We start from the raw sequence: 19,512 nt of genomic DNA on the forward strand, positions 1-19,512 counted from the left end.
ACTAATAACATAAATATAACTAAATGACACTTAATTAACACAAGCAACCTTTAAATATTACCGGTTTTCATTAAGCTAGCAGGAAGTACTTCTGTCGATTAGTGATGACGCACGTCGCAAGCTTTTCAAAATAAACGTCCAGTGCAGACATTTAAGGCAATTGTACCATATTTATTTTGAGATTTTGGGTTATTTTGATTCCTTAACAGTGGCGTGCACAGACTTTTTGAAGGGCAGGGGCGAAAATTAAAAAAGGGCACTTTTATACAGGTTTTGGCTCCTAGAGGACACTTTAACACACGTTTATACTTTCATTCAGCCATCCGTGAGGAACTCGGAGTAGAGCCGCTGCTCCTTTGCGTTGAAAGGAGCCAGTTGAGGTGGTTCAGGATCATCTGGTAAGGATGAACCCTGGCGCCTCCCTAGGGAGGTGTTCCAGGCACGTCCAGCTGGGAGGAGGCCTCGGGGAAGACCCAGGACCAGCTGGAGAGATTATATCTCCACACTGGCCTGGGAACGCCTCGGGATCCCCCAGTTAGAGCTGGTTAATGTGGCCCGGGAAAGGGAAGTTTGGGGTCCCCTGCTAAAGCTGCTGCCCCCACGACCCGACCCCGGATAAGAGGCTGAAGATGAGATGAGATGAGATCTTAAAATGAGAACATTAAAAAAATAAAGAAGCCACAAAAAAGGTTTGAGTTCTTTATTGGGGGGGGGGGGGGGCTGTAGAAAAGGAGCAAACTTTACGTTGTAGCACCTTTTACATAAGTTATAAAATGAATCGCTGGCTATAGAACATTTTAATATATGTGACATGTTGGTCCTGGAGACGGAGAAGCATTAATGAACGGATTAAAATTTTACAAATTTTGCAACCTGGGATTTTTTAAATCAGTGCACATCACATGAGCGTGTAACATGAGTTAAAAACACAAAAAGGAATTTGAGAAATGTTATTAACACCTGGAATTAGACAGAAAAAAACACATCTCCAAATACTGGGTGCAGCTGTCTAAGGCATCTTTAATTCAATAGAAAAAAGACCTAGAAGTGTTATACAAAGCAGGAATGAAGCTATACAATGTCACATTATATTTTATTCCTTACACACACACTGTACAAAATCCATGTCCTTCAGAGGCCGGCCGCGCCCACCGCAAACACTACGCAGCTTTTGGGTTTTAATATCCTACATTTACTGCGTCCAGACCAGACACACACGTTATTTACATATTCAGACATTTAAAAATACAAACATAAATATGAGCAGGCTGTCATTCAACCTCATCCCCCCCAGATGGCAACGCACGTCCTCAGACACATCCTTAAAAAAAATACACCAAATATTGGCCAATGGCATGTGCGCTTTACTGTCGCCCCTGTGAAGCACTTTATTAAAAATAAATCAGACTTTTTTTGGTCACAGTTGTTGTTGTTGTTGGATGTTTATTAACGAAGCAACAGCAGCGTCCATTTAAACAAGTGTGTCACAGTATTAAAGCTGCTGTCTGATGGCACCGTTGTGCGAACTTGACCCACAGAAAAAAGAGCTTATTAAGCAAATAATAAGTAAATCTTCATTATTTTTATATAGAAAATATGAGAAACCATTTTTTAACTGTAAAGCAAATTACATTTTAAGTGTGTGAATACTGTACAGCAGGCCTAACGCTGGTCATCTGTAGGTCAACGATAACTGCTCAAGTGTTAATTCAGAATTAAAGCTATCACATAGCTGGAAATAAAATGTACAAAGTGACTCATCGAAGGCCTGAGAAAGATTTTATTCTTCCTCTCGGGACGTGATTGTCAAGTCAGGCCTAATCATTGGAAATCTGATCATATACTGTATATATATATATAGAAATATATAAATAAATACAGTATATACATGCTACGAATCATCAAATCTAACTGATACTGTCAGTAAATTAGAATAGCAAAGTTACCCTGGAGTGAACTTTCTTTTATTAGTACACACAGTGTAAGTAGGGCTGGGTATCATACCTTTACTTATATAATAATAATGAAAACTCAAAAACCTTTCAGGTAAAAAAAAAAGCGTTTATGTTAATAAACAATGTTAAAATTAAACATCTAAACACACATTCAAGAGCAGGATCAAACTAAACGTTCTGATCTAAATCAGGAACTATGTCAGAAAATGACGGATGCCGACTCTCAACACTTTTCATTATCGAAAGTATCGGAGTTCGATACCCAGCCCTCGACGTAAGCGTACCTGTTGTGGTATCCAAGATGGATGACCGACTACTGTATTTAGCAACCTGGTTTGGACTCAAGAGGGGAAAAACGGGTGTGAACATTTTATCACACTAATACTTAATTTGAGACTCACGGCAAGACCTTGTTGATGTCAAACTTTTAAAAAGGTCCTGAATTTCTCAGCCCTGTCGCCACAAAAGTGTTTTTTGTCTAAAAAAGGTAAAGAATTATTAGGTAGCAGACATTAGATGCATACGTGAAATCATCTCTCATACATTAATAATACTCATCGATAAAAAAAAGGAGATTTTACTGTCGGACCTCAAAAAAAAGTAACTTAAAGTTGCTTCCTCCAACCTCTTTAATTAACATTTCTGAAGAATGTCGGTCTTCCAGTCATCTGAGATGTCACACACACATCTTCACACCTTTTTGCTTCACCGTAGACCCATAGCCTCTCATATGGTCGACCACAACACGCTTCTCAATCACTTAGAACGTTTTGGTTTATCTGGTGTTCCACAGGGATCAATCCTAGGTCCTCTAATGTTCTCCAATTGCATGTTTCCAGTTTTTAACGTTACACCGCATCGAATGGGACTCGTTCAAAAGCCTCGGGACAAACAATTAAAACTTAATGATGCTCCATTCAACCAGGAAACTTGGTAAGTTTTACCAAACTTTGTGTGAATCCTGATTCAAATTCTGATGTTTTTGCGACATCCCCCAAAAAAACATCTCTTTGCAACATTTGCTTGAACCTTGAAATGTGTCCATACCTTCATGTTTTTGCATTTATAGACTTAAAGAGATGCAACAAAACAGAAAAATTAAAAATTACAAAAACTATTTTGTAAAATATGGAGATTTCCTGCTTTTCTCTCTTTTATGTGTTAAACTAAATATCTTTGGGTTTGGGGGCTGATAAAACAAGACATTCAAATACCTCCTGTATCTCCTTAGACTTTCAGACACTTTTTTTTATATTTTCTGACATTTCTTGGACCACACTTAATGAATAATCTGCACATTAATTGATAAAGAAATAGTCGTTAGTTGCAGCCCCAATTCAGACCACTGTGCGGTGTGTAGTCAGGAGTCAGGATCTTCACCAAGAGATTATTATTATCTTGTTTTGTTTAGAAATTGATTTTAAAATGTAACTTTTAAGGGCCCTGAACTGCTTATTAAACCCTGTTCCTAAGGTGAGTTCAGTGTGAAGTGCTGCTGTTTTGTTCGGACATTTCGGCAGCGAAGTGATCGCTAAACTACGATTAAACTAAAAAGCTCAGCCTGACATCACTTCCCCTCAATGCTAATGTGATAAAAATGTGTATTTCTCCTGTGAAACGTTACGGGTCTTATTTCTTTTTTTTATGTCTCGTTCTAATTTGTAAATCAATTTCTAACAAATGTGTGGAAAAAAGTTATAAATAGTTTATTGTCATTATTATTATTATTATTATAATTATGTATAATAGTATGCACACTTTAAAAAAATACCAATGTAAACTTCTTAAGGTTTTCAAAAGCCTTGGAAGGTTTTTCTAATCTTCCCCATATTATTTTTTGGAGAGGGGGCAAATTTGCTGAAACACAAAATGACCTTTCCACTGGAGGTAAAACAAGATTCCTGTCAAATTTACAAAAAAGTGATGAATTTCTTTTTCTTTCCTTGTTTTCGGTGCTTGAAAGACAATTTTTCTGGGCGCTCCCAATGTTCTACAACAAACAAAGATAAATATAAAATAAAAAACAAGCAGGATTTGGGGAAAAGAAACTCGAAATAAAATAAAAGAGAGGGGAAATTGGGACTGGAGTCTTGTGGTCTCGGTGTTTGGGCGTCTGAATAATTCTGTTCTTCCGCCAAAAGAGAGGTTCATAAATAAGCAAGCAGAGTTAAGCGTCTGCGTCTGAAGCCTGGCCATCTCTTCAGTCGGCTAGACCTGGTTCTGGCCCGCGCTCGAGAAGAAAGATGAACTATTATTAATAAATTTGCTGGATCCGTTTGAAGTCCACCGGGAAGGGTTTTCTTTGTACACCACGCTACACATACAGTGTCCTGGAGGAGTGAGAGGGGATGTAGGGACCTTTTTTTGGAGTATTTCCCATAACGGGGCGAGTCACTGACACTCCCGTGGTATCGTCTCCTCTGCCCCTCCTCCTTCCTCTAATACAGTCTTTAGTTTCAGAGAGTTTTGTCTGCGTATACGCTCGGTATACAGGCGGCTCACAGGTTCTTGGTGTTTATGTGAGTCTTGTAATGCTTCGTCAGGTGGTCACTTCTCATGAAGCGCTTCTGACACTGGCTGCACTCGAAGCGTTTGTCTCCTGCGGGGGGAAACAAAAGAATGCGGTTTAGAAACACTGCAGTTATGTAATGACGTAGCCTTTATGCAGCGCGTTTGTCTGACTGATGTTTACACTGTCCCCTTTTTGTGCCAGTCGTGCTTCACTAATTGAGAGCACCTTGCTTGTCATGCACAAGTGGCGCTCACCAATCATGACCCAGAGCGTCTGCGTGAACGCCCAGCCACAACAAAGCGGGAGGCCCAAATAATTTTCGGTGTGTGGAAAATGTCTTCAGCTGAACCGAAAACAACGGTGGGAAATGTACCTTAGTACCTTATTGTCCCGAATATAAGACGGTCCTGATTATAAGACGACCCTCTTTTTTAAGAATGCTTTTCAGAAATACTTTTTGAAGACCAAAGCATAGTATATACTTAGTATTTTCTCTTAATCCAATGATTTCAAACCCACCATTCCAACGACCAAAACAAAATGAGTCTTTCTTCTCAAACCAGAACTAGTCCTCTTCAGGAACCCATTAATTAAACAAAATGATCAGTCAGTTTCAAAATGACCGTTTAAAACAAAAGTGGCGGCTTGACAGCTGTTTGACTCTGCTGTGTTAATCACCATTATGTCATGCTATGTCTCAGGCCCCTGTCCCGGTAAGATAAGATAGTTGTCTCTGTAAACAGTGTCTCTGTATCAACTGTGTTGTGATTGACGGCCCGTCATGAAAGGTTGATTTTTGGCTCCATCTGCTGTTGTGACTGTATACTTACATGCTCACTCAGTGACTGTGTCTATAGAAGCACTTACTCTGCCTTTAAAATCTAGACCCAGAAAATATGACGACCACTTTTTTCAGATGGATTTCCAGGAAACAAAAACACCATTTTATGGCGACGACTTGGGTCATCTGGGATTATTTGGGTTTTGAGACAGTCGTGCTTCAAAAGAAGGTTCTGTGCGAGGCTCGTTGTGTTATAGTCGGCAACATGGAGGGGCAACACATTTATATCAGAACTTGAAGAAGAAGCAGCACAGGCGACTATACGATGAGTGCATGACAGAAAAATCCAGTGACAGTGATACTCTAGCCCATTCTAGTGAACAACAACAATAAACCCACTACTGTCTATTATGACGGTAACTCTGTACGAGAAAGGCTCAAAGAGGCACCAGGAGATAACTAACGCCATAATAACTACCTCACCAAACCCATGGTCGCCTGCATGTAATACCCTGAGCATTGAAACTTCAGTCAAGTCTCAAAAAGATTGAGACGGAGCTTAGAAATGTGGAGTATTATGGCAATATCCATCAAGTTTTAAATCTGCATTTCTAAATCTATCATGAGTCAGTGAAGATTGAACTGAAGCTTGTCTTTCAAAAATTAGACTAAATCATCAAATTGGTCAGAAAAAAAACAAATCGTTCAGCCCTAATCGCAAGAATTACAAACATATCTTAAGCGTTTTTCTTCTATGGCTGACATATTTGCCAAAACCCTTTATTTTCGGTCGGGCTGTAATTAAAATATACAGGAAAAAAAGTGTGGTTTAACTTTTTTTGTGTGTTTAAATGTGTTTCAATGTCTCAACAGACCTGTGTGCGTCCTGGCGTGCCGCTGGAGCTCGTCGCTGCGCGTGAAACGTTTCCCGCAGAAAACCCAGTTGCAGACGAAGGGCCGTTCGCCGGTGTGCAGTCGGACGTGAGCTCTGAGCAGCGACGTTTTCCTGAACGTCTTCTCGCAGCCAGGGACGTGGCAGATGTGCTTCCTCTTCCCCACCTCCCCGGGCCTGCACACACACACACACACACACACGCAGACATATTACATACTAGGAATTTGACCTGGTATTTTGTGCAAAGCGAACGCTGAAAAATACAGAAATATACACTAAATATTAAAAGATACACACATGTCTAAGAGCAGGTCATTCATTTGAAATGTCAGCAGTTATTTGAAGTCAGTTCATGATGATGATTTTCATGTGTTAATAGTATTCCCTTACAGTCCCTTACAATCCATTAATGTTACTTGCGTTTGAGAAGTCCTCCCTTAGTTTAAAGCTAACACTCTATTGTCATTGTTGTTTTTTTCTTGTTGTTTTCGGCACCGTTGCTTCCTTGTTTATTCCATTTCTGGGTCAAAAGCCACGGCCGTGGAGTGGGGAGCATGCGCAGACAAGAAACCCGATAATAATACGAAAATGATGTTTACATGTGCGAATAATCAGGGAACTGAAGGAGTTCTCTAGGTTTGTTAACCGGGGTACGAGAACCCCGATTTTACCCGGGGTATGGTTTTTACACGGTGTTTGAGAAACCGAACAGAAACGGAATATAATCTGGTTTTTAATCGAGTGTGCTGTTGCTGTGCGCCCGTTCTAGAACGCAGTGGGCACATTGCTCCTTTTTGGCTTCTTTGTAACTGTGAAATGATCCTAAACTTCAGACATTTTCTGCCATTGCGCTAACTGAAATCCGTATGAAGTGGTGTGCATCTGCAAAAACGGTCCTTGTGGAACAATGATCACTGCGTTAAACAGGCCGCATAACATGCAACATAGGAATTAAATGACTTCTTTAGGCAAAATCTCTGCCTCAAGGATTTTTGTAATCAAGTTACTCGATAATTGTTTCTGCCCTAATTAGTTGTGAACTTTTTTTGTTTGTTCCAAAAAGTCACATTTCTCTAATTGCGGCTTCTTAAAAGTGAATATTTTCTGGTGTCTTTCCTCCTCTGTGACAGTAAACTGAATATCTTTGAGATGTGGACAAAACGAGACATTTGAAGACGTTATCGTGGACGTTGGGAAACACTGATCCCCATTTTTTACCATTTTATAGAACAAACAATTGATCGTTGAATCAAGAAAATGATCAACAGAAAAATTGGTTGCAGTTTCACCTGGCATGGACAGAAAAACCTTGGCAAAGTAAAAGTGTAATATTGTTGCACATTTGTTCATCTCTTGACACACTCACCTCTTATCTGCATCTTTACAGTTAGGGCAAGTGCAGGCCATGCGTCTCTTCTTTTCTCCTGGCTGGCCGGGCAGCTCCAGGGTGAGGGTCTGGTCCACCTGGAGGGCCGGCTGGCCCGGCGTCGCTGCCAGCTGGAGCCCTCCGCCCTGCATCGCCTGCACCGTGAGGTGTTGCTGGCCTGAACAAAGAGACAGACACACTGTAAGAGACACAGCAGGGCTCTGGCCAGCACTGCCAAAGCTCCTCTAAAAATCTAATTAGACTGTGAGCTGACAGCCAGGAGTCAAAGCGGACTGAAATACTAATTAATGATTAATAATGACATTAACATAACAGGGTCACATGAAAGCAAAGAGTGGACAATAAGTTCTAATCAGAGAGAGAGAGAGAGAGAGAGAGAGAGAGAGAGAGAGAGAGAGAGAGAGAGAGAGAGAGAGAGAGAGAGAGAGAGAGAGAGAGAGAGAGAGAGAGAGAGAGAGAGAGAGAGAGAGAGAGAGAGAGAGAGAGAGAGAGAGAGAGAGAGTTGATTAAGAAGCTTCAAAATATCTTGAATCTTCTCTTTAGTGGTGGATAATTTCTGCTGAGTTTGCTCTCGAGGGCGTTAGCTGCTTGTGATCCTTTATTGAAGTGCATCGTAATTATAAAACCACAAAATATGTCTTTTAATATTTGATTAAAAACTAACTTTGTTTGGTTGTTAAAGTTTTTCAAGAGCAGCTAAACACTGTGCATTAAGTACGGTTACATATATTAAGAGTATGCTCCTAATTTTTAGTTCAGTGTGTAGTTAAGATTTTAGTTAATTGTTTTAATTGTTTACCTCTTTGCATGTCCTCATTTTATTAGTCTAGCTTTGATTTAACCGGATTTTAGTCTTTTTAATCTCTTTGATCTTGTTCTTTAATCTACTACTTTTACAGTTTATGGCTTTTAAAAATATTTGATCACAATTTCATCATTTTCATTGTCTCACATGGTCTCAAATAGTTGAATTGTTTCTGTCTTTGTTCTGTGAAGCGCAGTTTGAAAGATGAATACGATGCGTACGGTCACTTCATTCTGTTACGGTTATTATGAACGGTATTCTTTACCTTTTTCCAGAGAAAAGGAGTAAAATAAAATAAATTTGACTCGATTTGAACTGTAACTTTTGGGCTACTGAGCAAAATAATGTTATGGTTACAGGAAAAACTAAAGTGACTACAGTCAATTATTCCAATTATGGAACTTCACCACAATCAACTCATTGTGAGTGTTATTTTATTACAATTGTCCGCTCCCTAATATCTATATTATTCCACTGATGAGGAAAAAAAGGAGAATGCTCCTATTTTGTCTCATTCATGTGTTGGCTCTATTATTTAGCTGATGAGAGGAAAAAGAAATGAGACTTAATGCTTCACTTGGTCTCATTTATGAAGTGTTTAACGTGGTTGTAGCATAAAACAAAGTTGTGATTTATAAAACGAACATCTCTTCAAAATGACCTTTAAAAAAGTGGGTCAGTTGTGAAACACTGAACTCAGCCAACAAGCACCAACAAAAAAAACAGCGTGAGCTCACCCCCTGCGTTGGTGATGGTGACGGGAACTCCCTGAACTTGGACGCCATTGATGCTGATCGTCTGCACCGCCTGGGTCGTCGAGGAGAGCTGCTGCGTGTTCAACGCTATCATACCCCCCGCCGGAGCTATTTTTGCCAGAGTTCGCTCCTTCCGTCCCCCCGCCAGCGCCCTCTTGGTGCCGGCCGGCGGCGAGGCGGTGATGGTGGTGGTTGTGGTGGGTGGGGCGACCGAAGTGGTAGGGGTGGTTGCCGGGGAGATCGATTCCTGAAGCTGAACAGACTGCCACTCACCCGACGCTGTTTTGAAAAGGATCTGAGGGGAAAAGAGGACAAACGGATGAAGTTGGTTGATACATTATATCATCAAGAAAAGTGTCCTGCACTTTGTCCTCATTGTGATTTGAAGATATATTATGTAAAAACTTGATTAAAAACTATTAAGAACACTGATAAAATAGGATTTTAGCCCCGTCCCCAACCCGTTTACCCATTTACATCAGAATACGACTTTTTCTTCACTTTGGCCTTTTGTATAAATCACAACAACTTGGACGACTTTTGGACAGAATGCATACAGAACCGGGTCTTCTCGGTAGTGACGTATGTCACCATGGTTAAGTCCTCGGTGGGTTTAAAGGTAAAGCTTGTGTTGTTGTTGTTTTTTTTCACATTGTTTCAGCGCCGTTGCTTCCTGATTTATTCTATTTCAGGGTCAAAAGCCACTGCCACAGAGCGGGCAGGGGGAGTTATAGCTATATTATATAGAGCATGTGCAGACAGGAAACCCAATATTACTCAGAGAAAAATGTAATAATCGGGGTACTGAGGAGTTATCTGGGTCTGTTAACTGTGGTACGGGTACAGTACCCGCAGGTTTGTCAGGTTGGATGGCTGCGTATATGTAGATGCTGTACCTAAAACTTGTATGTTAAAGAAGCTGCGTGGGCCCCGTATGTTTGTGTTACAGTGCTGTCAGCCCTATCTCCTTAGAGTGCTCACAAGACCTGGTCCCACAAGAATCAATTGATAAATCCTCTTGTGGGGCGAGATCCCGGCCCACCTCTACCACTGATAGAATTAAACAGAATCCATGACCATTTGGAAAACAATCAAAGACAAAGAATCCATGATGCCACAACTTTGATTATGATTCATGATTCAGAAGGTTGAGAATAAAAATAAATATACTATATATACTATAAATGCTAGACCCTAATTTGGATTATTCACAAACTTCACTCAGACGCCTGTTGGTTCAGAGACGAATTGTACTTTCACCCAACTTTTGTTCAGATAAATATTTAATTCAAACTCAGTTTTATTCATATAGATTGACTGACAATGGACGTTTCAAATATCACGATGGAAAATTAAATAGAGTTAAACACCAGGGAGGTTGAACCCCCGATGAATACATCAGTTCACTTGAAGAACAAGTGAGGTGTGAATTGAAGGACAGCGAGGCGACGCTCGCCCAAAGTCAAACTGAGGGGAGAGTCAACCTCAAGATCAGAGAGGACGGCTGCATGACCGGAGGGGGGACGACAAGACCAGTCTTGAAAAGAAACTGACATCTAAGCTGAATAAGGTCTGTATGATGCTGGAGACGGCCCAGAAAGATCTCAGGGGACCGTTGGTCAACAACAAGGATCTGCTTGGAAAACTGGAGCAGATGAAGGGAGAGAAAGAGGCCCTTCAGAGAGAATTGAAGGCAAATAACTCTGAAAGAAAAGTGGCAGTAGTGGCTCGAACCTAAGTGGGGTTGGAGCTGGAGAGCTACCTGGAGATCGAAAGATATCAAACTCAGGAGATTTGCAAAAACAGGAGGCAAAGAAGTCCCAGGAAAGCAGCCAGGTTTCCTTTAGAGCCCAGCTGGAGAGCCAGGACAAAGAGCACAAGAACCTGATGACTGCTCTACAGAAGAAGACTGAACTTCAGATCAAAGTGACCATCTCAGATGTTAGCAGGAGAGAAGCTCCCTGCTGGCGGAGGCTGAGGAAATCAAATCCTCCTTCATGGCTCAGCTTGAGGAGCAGAAAGAGAAAAACAACAACCTTGTTGCTGCTCTGAGAGACAAAGAGGCACTTCAAAAGGAGGAGTTGGAGCTCAGTCATAAAAAGAAGCTGGAGTGGGAAAGCTATCTGGAGCTTGAGAGGGCTCAAAGTATTGAGCTCCAGAATAATGTGAGCAAGCTGGAGTGAGCTCTCCAAAACCAGGAGGAGGTCAAGAAGACTCTGGAAAAATCCCAGACTACCCTCAAAGCATGAATAAAATAAGTAGTGGTGTGTAGCCACTGGTGTAACTTTTGTTTTACCTGTGTTGGTGTCGGTGACGGCTCTGTCTGAGTGACCTGCAGGCTCGAGGGGACCGACTGTCTCTGCGGGACTGGCGGTAACGTGGCGGAGGCGGCCTGCACCACCTTCAGGGCCTGCTGGGGGATCTGAACCACCTGGGACTCCGGTTTGGACTGGACCAGCTGGACCTGCTGCACCATAGCTGGCTGCCCAGGACTCTGCACGATCAGGAGGTTGTTACCTGCCTGCAAAAGACAAGACACGGGAGAGGTGATCCTGGGAGGCTCCGGTGTGAACAGAAACATTATAATTCAGCTTTTTATTAGCTTCGGTGCTAGTGAGGGCTGCAAGATAATAGGGAATCAGGCCTTTAATACCACGATAACAATATAACTTGTGATATTTACAGCAGATTAAAGTGTAAAGTGCTAAAATACAACAATTTACTTGGAAAGGAAATTATTTGCAATGTAATTTTATTGAATAAATTGAATTAAACACAAAAAAAACATTAAAAATATGAATGATAGTAACATTTTAAAGTGGTCTTTTCTACAGATACTCTCTCGATCTCCCAGACTCGCTGACTGCAGCTTTAACTATAGTAACCTTGGCTGTGCAGCTTTTAGTCAGCGCTCACATCTGGACTTGTGTTTCAATGAAACCAGCTGAGATTATTAGTTCTGCTTCTGTATTTTTCCAGAGAAACTGTAAGCCTTCGCTACAACTCCAGAAACGGTTTGTTTTTTGGTATATACCGTAATAAAGAGGTTTAATGCTTTTCTGCCGCGTGTACCTGATAGATGTTGTCTCCAGCTTCGATCAGGATGGTCTCCATCTGCTCTGGAGGTGGAGAGGCAGCCTGTGGAGGAGGAAGAGGAGGAGGCGATGCAGCCAAAATCACTTTCTTCTTCCTCCCTCGCCGTCCCTTTCCCGGAGTAGGAGGGGCAGCCGCGGTCTCGGTGATGAACTGAGCCCCGCCCACCTCTCCGGTCGCCACGTTGAGCGGCAGCGTGAGTCCGCCGGGCAGCTGCACCATGTTTGCGGCGCAGTTGTTTGGCTTGCGCGACTTGGGGGAAGGCTTGATGGCTACGGTCTTCTGCGGCGTGACCGGAGCGGTGGCGGCCGCGGGTGCCGGTACGGTCATGGGGGTGGTGATGATGGCCTGATTGGTGCCTGGTATGAGCTGGATCTGCCCTCCCTGTGGCATCACCTGGATAGTCTGGGCACCCTGGAGCTGCGGCACCATCTGGTACTGGATGTTGGCGGGGGCCGAGCTGTTGGTGCGGGCCGGGCTCTGCTGGATGGTGAGCACGATGGGGCTTCCAGAGGCCGTGGAGCCCAGGCCAGCAGGCAGCTGGATCACATTGCCCTTGGCTGAGAGGAAACCCAGGTTTTTGGGAGGAGCGGGAGCGATCGGAGCCGGCTTTATGGGGAGGAGCCTGCGGGGCTGTGGCTGCGCCGGAGGAGAGGTGACGGGAGCCTGAGCAGCAGGAGGGCCAATTTTACTACAGGTGGCAGCCAGGAGGGCCAGGGGAGAGGGCTGGGTGTCCTGCAGGGACACAAACACACAGATATTACACACATATGCACTTCACATCTTCACGGCAACGACCCTCTGTACGTCTGTTCGAACTCGTGACTTTTCAGGCTTCCTTTCGTAGCTGGGTATACTGTAATCTGTAGCATCTTAAAATATGAAAGATGCGGTGCGTCTTATGAAACTTAAAACATAAACTACTAAAACACATAGACACTAAAATACACAGAGAGCTACGACAGAGCCACTGAAGACACCTTCAAGCAGAAAGCCTGGTTATAATATGAAATGCAAATCCCTTCCGTGCTGGGCTGACGGGTTGAGTCAAACCAAGCTGAGCCGAACCAAGCCAGCCCATCTGTCACGGCGTGTCCAGAAGCTTCCCACCTTATTTCCACATTCATACGCTTTGACAGCGTGCAAAAAACACTGAAGCGAAGTACATAAGCTGTATATTGGCAGTGAAAACGATGCCAAAAAACGTGATGTTGATGAATATAAATACAACAATGTGACAATATTTTAATGATCAGTTAATAAGTGCTTTCAGAAGCATTGTCAGCAACAAAATAATGTCAGAAATTAAAAATTCTTGAGTCAAAGCTGAAGTCGTGAGATGCACTTGAAAGCTGCGATGTGTGATGATTATTTTGCTACACATACTTTTTCGGTATTTAGATTTTCATCCTTAGATATTTAATGTGATATCACAACACTGATTATATCGACATAACTCATCAACACGGATGCAACGTGGGGTAACAGGGACGATGATGTCAGGAGAGCGGGACAAGAGAGAAGCGTGGACGCGGCGTCTGGCTGTTACTCACTTGTGTTGTGGCGGTGGCGGGTTGGAGGTATTCACTGGGACTGACAGCAACAGTGGTGGCCATACTGTCCTGTTGTTCTGGAAAACACACAGACACAGCAGAGTCAGAGTCAGGCTGCCTGCAGCATCTATTTGCAGTGGTTAAGGCTGTTCAAGGGCATCACAGGACATGCCTACAAAACAGACACACATCTGAGGAAGACAGGTTCTGTAAAGTCTCACTGCAGTCACCATATGACCGTTAAACATCATCAGTTACTATAGCGACGAGTCATTTTAACAGGACAACAGATCTAGTGTTGCATGGAGCCACATACAGTAGGAACGCCATGATAAAGAATAAATCTGTAAAATGATAAGAAAATAAATGTGGAAATATAAAGAGGAATACATAAAGCAATTAATACTTAAATAATAAAATGTGGAAATATGAAGATAAATAAATAAACAATAAATAAATAGATAATAAAATGTGGAAATATGATGAGAAATAAATAAACTGATGAATAAGTAAATAATAAAAATGTGGATTTAAATGGGAAACAAATAAATTAATAAGTGTATATAGAAAATTCGCTAAATATAAAAAAATAATCAGAATCATTTTCATTTATTTGTTCATGTAATTCTAAATATATATTTTATAAATTCTTATTTATATATTTGTATTTTCCCGATTACTTTTGCATAGCAGAGTAGATAATCTATTAAACACCTTTATAATTGTTGAAAGTTCATTTTCCCACCGCAGCCTACAGCGAGATCAGAGCTGACATAAATAAGCGTGCTTTGGAAAACAGTCGACAGTATCGCAAAGTAGTAGATGGAGAAGATGTGTAAAAACACCAGCATGTTCCTTTAAGATAGAAACTCTTATACGGTGATTGAAATTTAATGAACCTCTGAACCTGTTCATCAAGTGAAGTGCGACTGCGTGCACCAGCTAATAGTAATGTTGCTATTTAACTGGGATTTGTCCAGTGTAATTATAATCTAGACAACGATCACAGGTTTTAAAACGCAGGACAGGAAGTTGTGCTAAAAACCTGTTTAAAGCAAGTGCAGCAAAAAGATCAATGTGGAGAAACTGGTGCTGCGACAAACAATTGTTTTCATGCTCATTTTCTTGATTACGGGATTATTTGTTTGCTCTAGAAAATGTGGATCAGTGTTTCCCAAAGTCTACAACGACTTCTTTAAATGTCTTGTTTAGTCCACAACTCAAAGATGTTCAGTTTCCTGTTCACAGAGGAGGAAAGAAACCGGGAAACATTCACATTTAAGAAGCTGGAATCGATTTTTTAAGTAGTTGGCAATTCATTTAATAGCTGACAACGGATCGATTATTTGTTAAAATCTTTGCAGTTTAATATTTTCATGGAACAACTCATAAGGACTCCCCCTGGGCGCCTCCCTAGGGAGGTGTTCCAGGCACGTCCAGCTGGGAGGAGGCCTCTGGATCCCCCAGTTAGAGCTGGTTAATGTGGCCCGGGAAAGGGAAGTTTGGGGTCCCCTGCTAAAGCTGCTGCCCCCGCGACCCGACCCCAGATAAGCGGATGAAGATGAGATGAGATCTAGTAAGCCTGCTTCCACAACGTTGGCTGACTGACCGTGGCAGCTGATGTGTTTGGCCCTTGAAAAGTATAAAACATCACATAATAAAGCAGCAAATATCAAAACACTGGTGATAATCCAGGTGCTTTCTAGGCAAAGAGATGCACCACTAGACTCCACTGTATCAAGCATGTTGTGTTTCTGATGAAACGGGCAGCATAAGCACATTTAGGGCTGCTTAATGGTCAAAATAGGTTGAGGCTGTTATTGTCAAACAAAACAGCTCGGAGCAAAGTGGTGCACTAAGGACTTACACAGAGCGACCTATTCCACTGGTCGTTCACATCGCCCTCGCTGTAATACAGCGTGTACACAAAACACAATCACAATTGAAAGGGAGGCAGGGTGTGTGTCTGAAGTGTTTTGCGGTTTTATGCAGCAGTAATGCTCGGGGGGGAATTTTTCAGGTTTAACTCAACCTCTGTCATCATTCATGAACGCGGAAAAACAAACTGAAACAAAAACATTTGCAGTAATCGAGCACATTACAGCGGAGCTGCAGGCACGTCAGCTGGCAAACACTTGAAGTCGAACAGCAGGTGACACGTAACCACATGACAGCCACACAGAGCGCCGCTCCGGTGACCACCAGCAACTCGAGTGAGAAGTGCACAGGCTGCTGGGAGAGTGATTCATCCTAGATCTACTCGAACTGTAAGAGATGCTGCTGCACTCATTAAAGCAGGGCAGTCTGCACCTCTACTGAACAGTACTACTGTGACTCTACTTAGTTACTTACTGAGTGAGTCACAGAGCTAAGCATTTGTTGACGTTGCTGTTTTTAATAAATACTTAAATGCAATTTCATTTCATTTCAATGCAGAATAAATGCATTTAAATACAGAATCCTCAAGACGCTTCCCACGGTCTGAATGAAAAACTATTGTTTGGTACAGGATTTTTTTAAAGGATGCTAAAAATACCACCTCTCTTTGCTCGTCTTGCACAACACAAGAAGAATCTGGATGTCTGATTTTCTATGAATATATCAAATGATACAACAGAAGCATCAATATAGAAGAAAATAACTGATAATAATAATAACGGTTTGCTTTTCTTTGTGCAAGTAAGTGTCAAGGACGTGTCACTTCATGTTAGCATCTTAGTTTGGATCGGGAAATTGGGAAGTTTTAAAAAATCACCTTTTTTTAATCATGCATTAGGCAGAATTTCACTTTGACTGGTTGTTGAAGATTAAATAAACATATGCTGAGCTCTGTGCCACCAGTCTTATGGTACCATGTGACGGTAATACATGAAAATCACAATAAACACATCATTTAACACACCAAACATAAGTTGCTCGTCATGACGCAAGTGTCTAAAAATACAAAGTAGACTCTTATCCACAAAATTAACGCTCTGATTTCTGCCACCTCATCTGTCAATGCTGGACTTTACCCTGATAGAGAACACACTGTGTTGTGTAGCTGTGGATCAGTGTAGCTGTGGATCACCAGAACAAACAAGAAGGGTTTCCTCTGTTAGAGCTGCGAGCCTCATTAAGTGAAAGTGTTACAAATGCAGATAAACAACAAAAAAAACACTGTCAAACTTTCACACGGGGATATCAGCATGCTGAGATGCTAATCTCTCCTAGCTAAGATATTTTTTTGGCAGCTGTGGAAGACGTAATTCAGATCATTTACTCAAGTTAAAGTACGAAATACCACACTGTGAAAATACTCCAGTACAAGTAAAAGTCCTGCATTAACACCCTTACTTCGTACAAATATGCTAAGTACTAGAAGTATTAGCAGCATTTACTTTAAGCATGGAAAGTATAAGTGTTCATTGTGCTGTAAAATAGTAGATGTTTAAGGTTGAGATCATTCTAACTCCTTTATTTACTGTTGGGTGATTTAATCTGCAGCCATATTCTATAAAATCATCATGTGTTTATAGCGTGGCTGTCCTGTGAGAACCTAATCTCTAAAACGTCAACTTTTCAAGTTTTCAGCTTTGTTGTGATGCGTTCTCCAGCTGATCCAGCTGAGAGGCTTTTTAAAGACTTTATTTCTCTTCAGGAGGAGGAGAAGTTTCTCAACATATAGAGGAACACTTGATCCTTCAGTGTATCACAAACATTCAACATGTGGAGATTTGAGGTTTTCACAGGACAGGACGGGGACGAAAAACTGTCATTTGAGAAGTAACTGAAGCTGTCAGACAGGTAACTAAGTACATTTACCAAAGAGCTTCAAGTATTTCCATTTTATGCTTCTTTTTACTCAACTACATTTGCTTGATAGTTTATTTACTTTGCAGATTCAGTGTATTATTAAAAAATATAAATCAACTAATACATTATGACGATTAAGGATTAAGCTACCCAGCGATATATAAAGTAATTAAAATGAGCTGCCTGAAATAAAGTGGGCACATGAATGCAAAACTAATATAATCCAGCAATGTTTGGTACTTTATGTACATTTTAATGCTAAGCTACTTTTATGATATTAGTAAGATTTTGACTGCAGGACTTTTTCTTGCAACAGAGTATTTCTACACTTTCTTATTATTTAGTAAAATAACTCAATACTTCTGCACAATACACAAAGAAAAACTATTTAAGATTTATACATTTTAAATACTACAGATCTGATTTTAAATAGTTTTTGACCACTATGGAAAATTTAAAACTCCAAAAATATCAGAATATATTAGATTATATATACATTTAAAAAACAAAAAGTAGAAAAACAAACAAACACATCTGTTTTTTAAAGTAAATGTAAAAATAAAAAATAAAAGAATAAATAAATGCATTACATGTATTTCTACATTGATGTTTACCATTTATATTTTAGTGTCCATATGTTATTGAGGTCCCATTTATTCATTAATGTATTTATTCATTCATTTATTTCTGTATTTATTTGTGCATTATTTCATCTATTTTATGCATTTATTTATTAATTAATTGAGACTAAAGTAATGTTTAGTCCTCTGTCAGATAGCAGCTTTAGCAGGATAACACCTGTGCACAATCACATACATAACTGTTTTTAAAAATAAATGTATAAATAAAAGAATAAATAAATGCATAATATGTATTTCTACATTTTTGTTCACCTGCATGTATTTAATTTTGTGTCCATATGTTAATGAAGTCCCATATATTCATGAATTTATGAATCCATTCATTTATTTCTGTATTTATTTATTTATGCTTTGTTTATTCATTCATCTACTTTATACATTTGTATGCATTAATTTATTTGTTGGAACTAAAGTCATGCTTAGTCTACCATGACATAGTAGCTTCAGCAGGATAACACCTGTGCACAATCAAACACACAACTGCTGGTTTTGGTTTGGACAACCAGCTAACGGTGGCTAACTAGCTAAGCTAACTAGTACTACAGGCTGAAGTGGTTAGCAGCTAACTTAGCTTTAAGCTGATTTGGTGCGAGTGCAGCTTGGTTTCTAAACGCACCAACATGAGACCGTTACTTGCACAATCTCTGTGTGTTATTGTGGAATAGATGGGCGGGAGAAATGCACGGGAAACAACTAAAGCACCATATTAGTAGCTTAGCAAGTCCAACTCTCTTTGATAACGTTACAGCCCTTTTTACCGGAAGTGCTTATTTTGGTTCATACAACTACCGCGACCCCCACCTATAAACACACTTAGTCGTCCCGCATAATGTCCGGTGCGTTACCGTCCAAAGCAAACACAATGTTTTACGAAGTAGAATGTAATATATAAACACCAATTGTTTTAATTCCTACCCACCGCTCATGACGACATTCGCTCTCCGTGAGCCTTGAAGGACCGACGAGCCCCGTGGAAGGAGTCCCGCCCCCCGCTGCTGCTGCTGCACCAATCCGCGAACAGTGGAACGTTGAGCGACGCGGGTGCCGGCCAATCAGACAGCGCAACCCTGTGAGATTGACATTCAACTGAGCCAATCGTGGCGTGCAATTTTTACACATTGAGGATGGATGACGGCTCGACCAATGGGGTGTCGAGATTGTGCTTGGCGGGGGGCGTTTCCGAAGGCTAAATCCTCAGAACAAGCGAGGGGCTTTGATTGACATCCCTGACGACCAATGAGATCATTGAACGGTAGTTTGAGTGATAGCCGTGTTGACCAATGAGATTTGACGCGCTGGTGCGTACGACCTCTTTAAACGGCCCCGTGTTTCATTATGAG

The 19,512-nt window shown here is 41.1% G+C and overlaps 1 protein-coding gene across 1 annotated transcript; it reads right to left on the reverse strand.

Moving 5' to 3' along the window:
- Positions 1–1,998: 1,998 nt before the first annotated feature.
- sp2 (sp2 transcription factor) lies at positions 1,999–19,137 on the reverse strand. The gene is made up of 8 exons (XM_083927259.1): positions 19,092–19,137; positions 13,737–13,813; positions 12,163–12,918; positions 11,387–11,611; positions 9,073–9,385; positions 7,510–7,687; positions 6,124–6,317; positions 1,999–4,554 (listed from the first exon to the last, which is right to left on the reverse strand). The coding sequence occupies exons 1-8, from the start codon at positions 19,096–19,098 to the stop codon at positions 4,454–4,456; spliced, it is 1,851 nt and encodes a 616-aa protein (XP_083783385.1). The 5' UTR covers positions 19,099–19,137; the 3' UTR covers positions 1,999–4,453.
- Positions 19,138–19,512: the final 375 nt, after the last annotated feature.

Source organism: Echiichthys vipera, assembly GCF_963691815.1.
Source record: "Echiichthys vipera genome assembly, chromosome: 2".
NCBI classification, from domain to species: domain Eukaryota; kingdom Metazoa; phylum Chordata; class Actinopteri; order Perciformes; family Trachinidae; genus Echiichthys; species Echiichthys vipera.

Bases quoted from the DNA above. Each gene is read 5' to 3' on its own strand.
- sp2 (XM_083927259.1), bottom strand. The intron at 6,318-7,509 runs GTGAGTGTGTCA...GTGTGTGTGCAG, and splicing joins TGTAAAGATGCAGATAAGAG to GCCCGGGGAGGTGGGGAAGA. The intron at 4,555-6,123 runs GTCTGTTGAGAC...TTCCCCCCGCAG, and splicing joins GCACGCCAGGACGCACACAG to GAGACAAACGCTTCGAGTGC.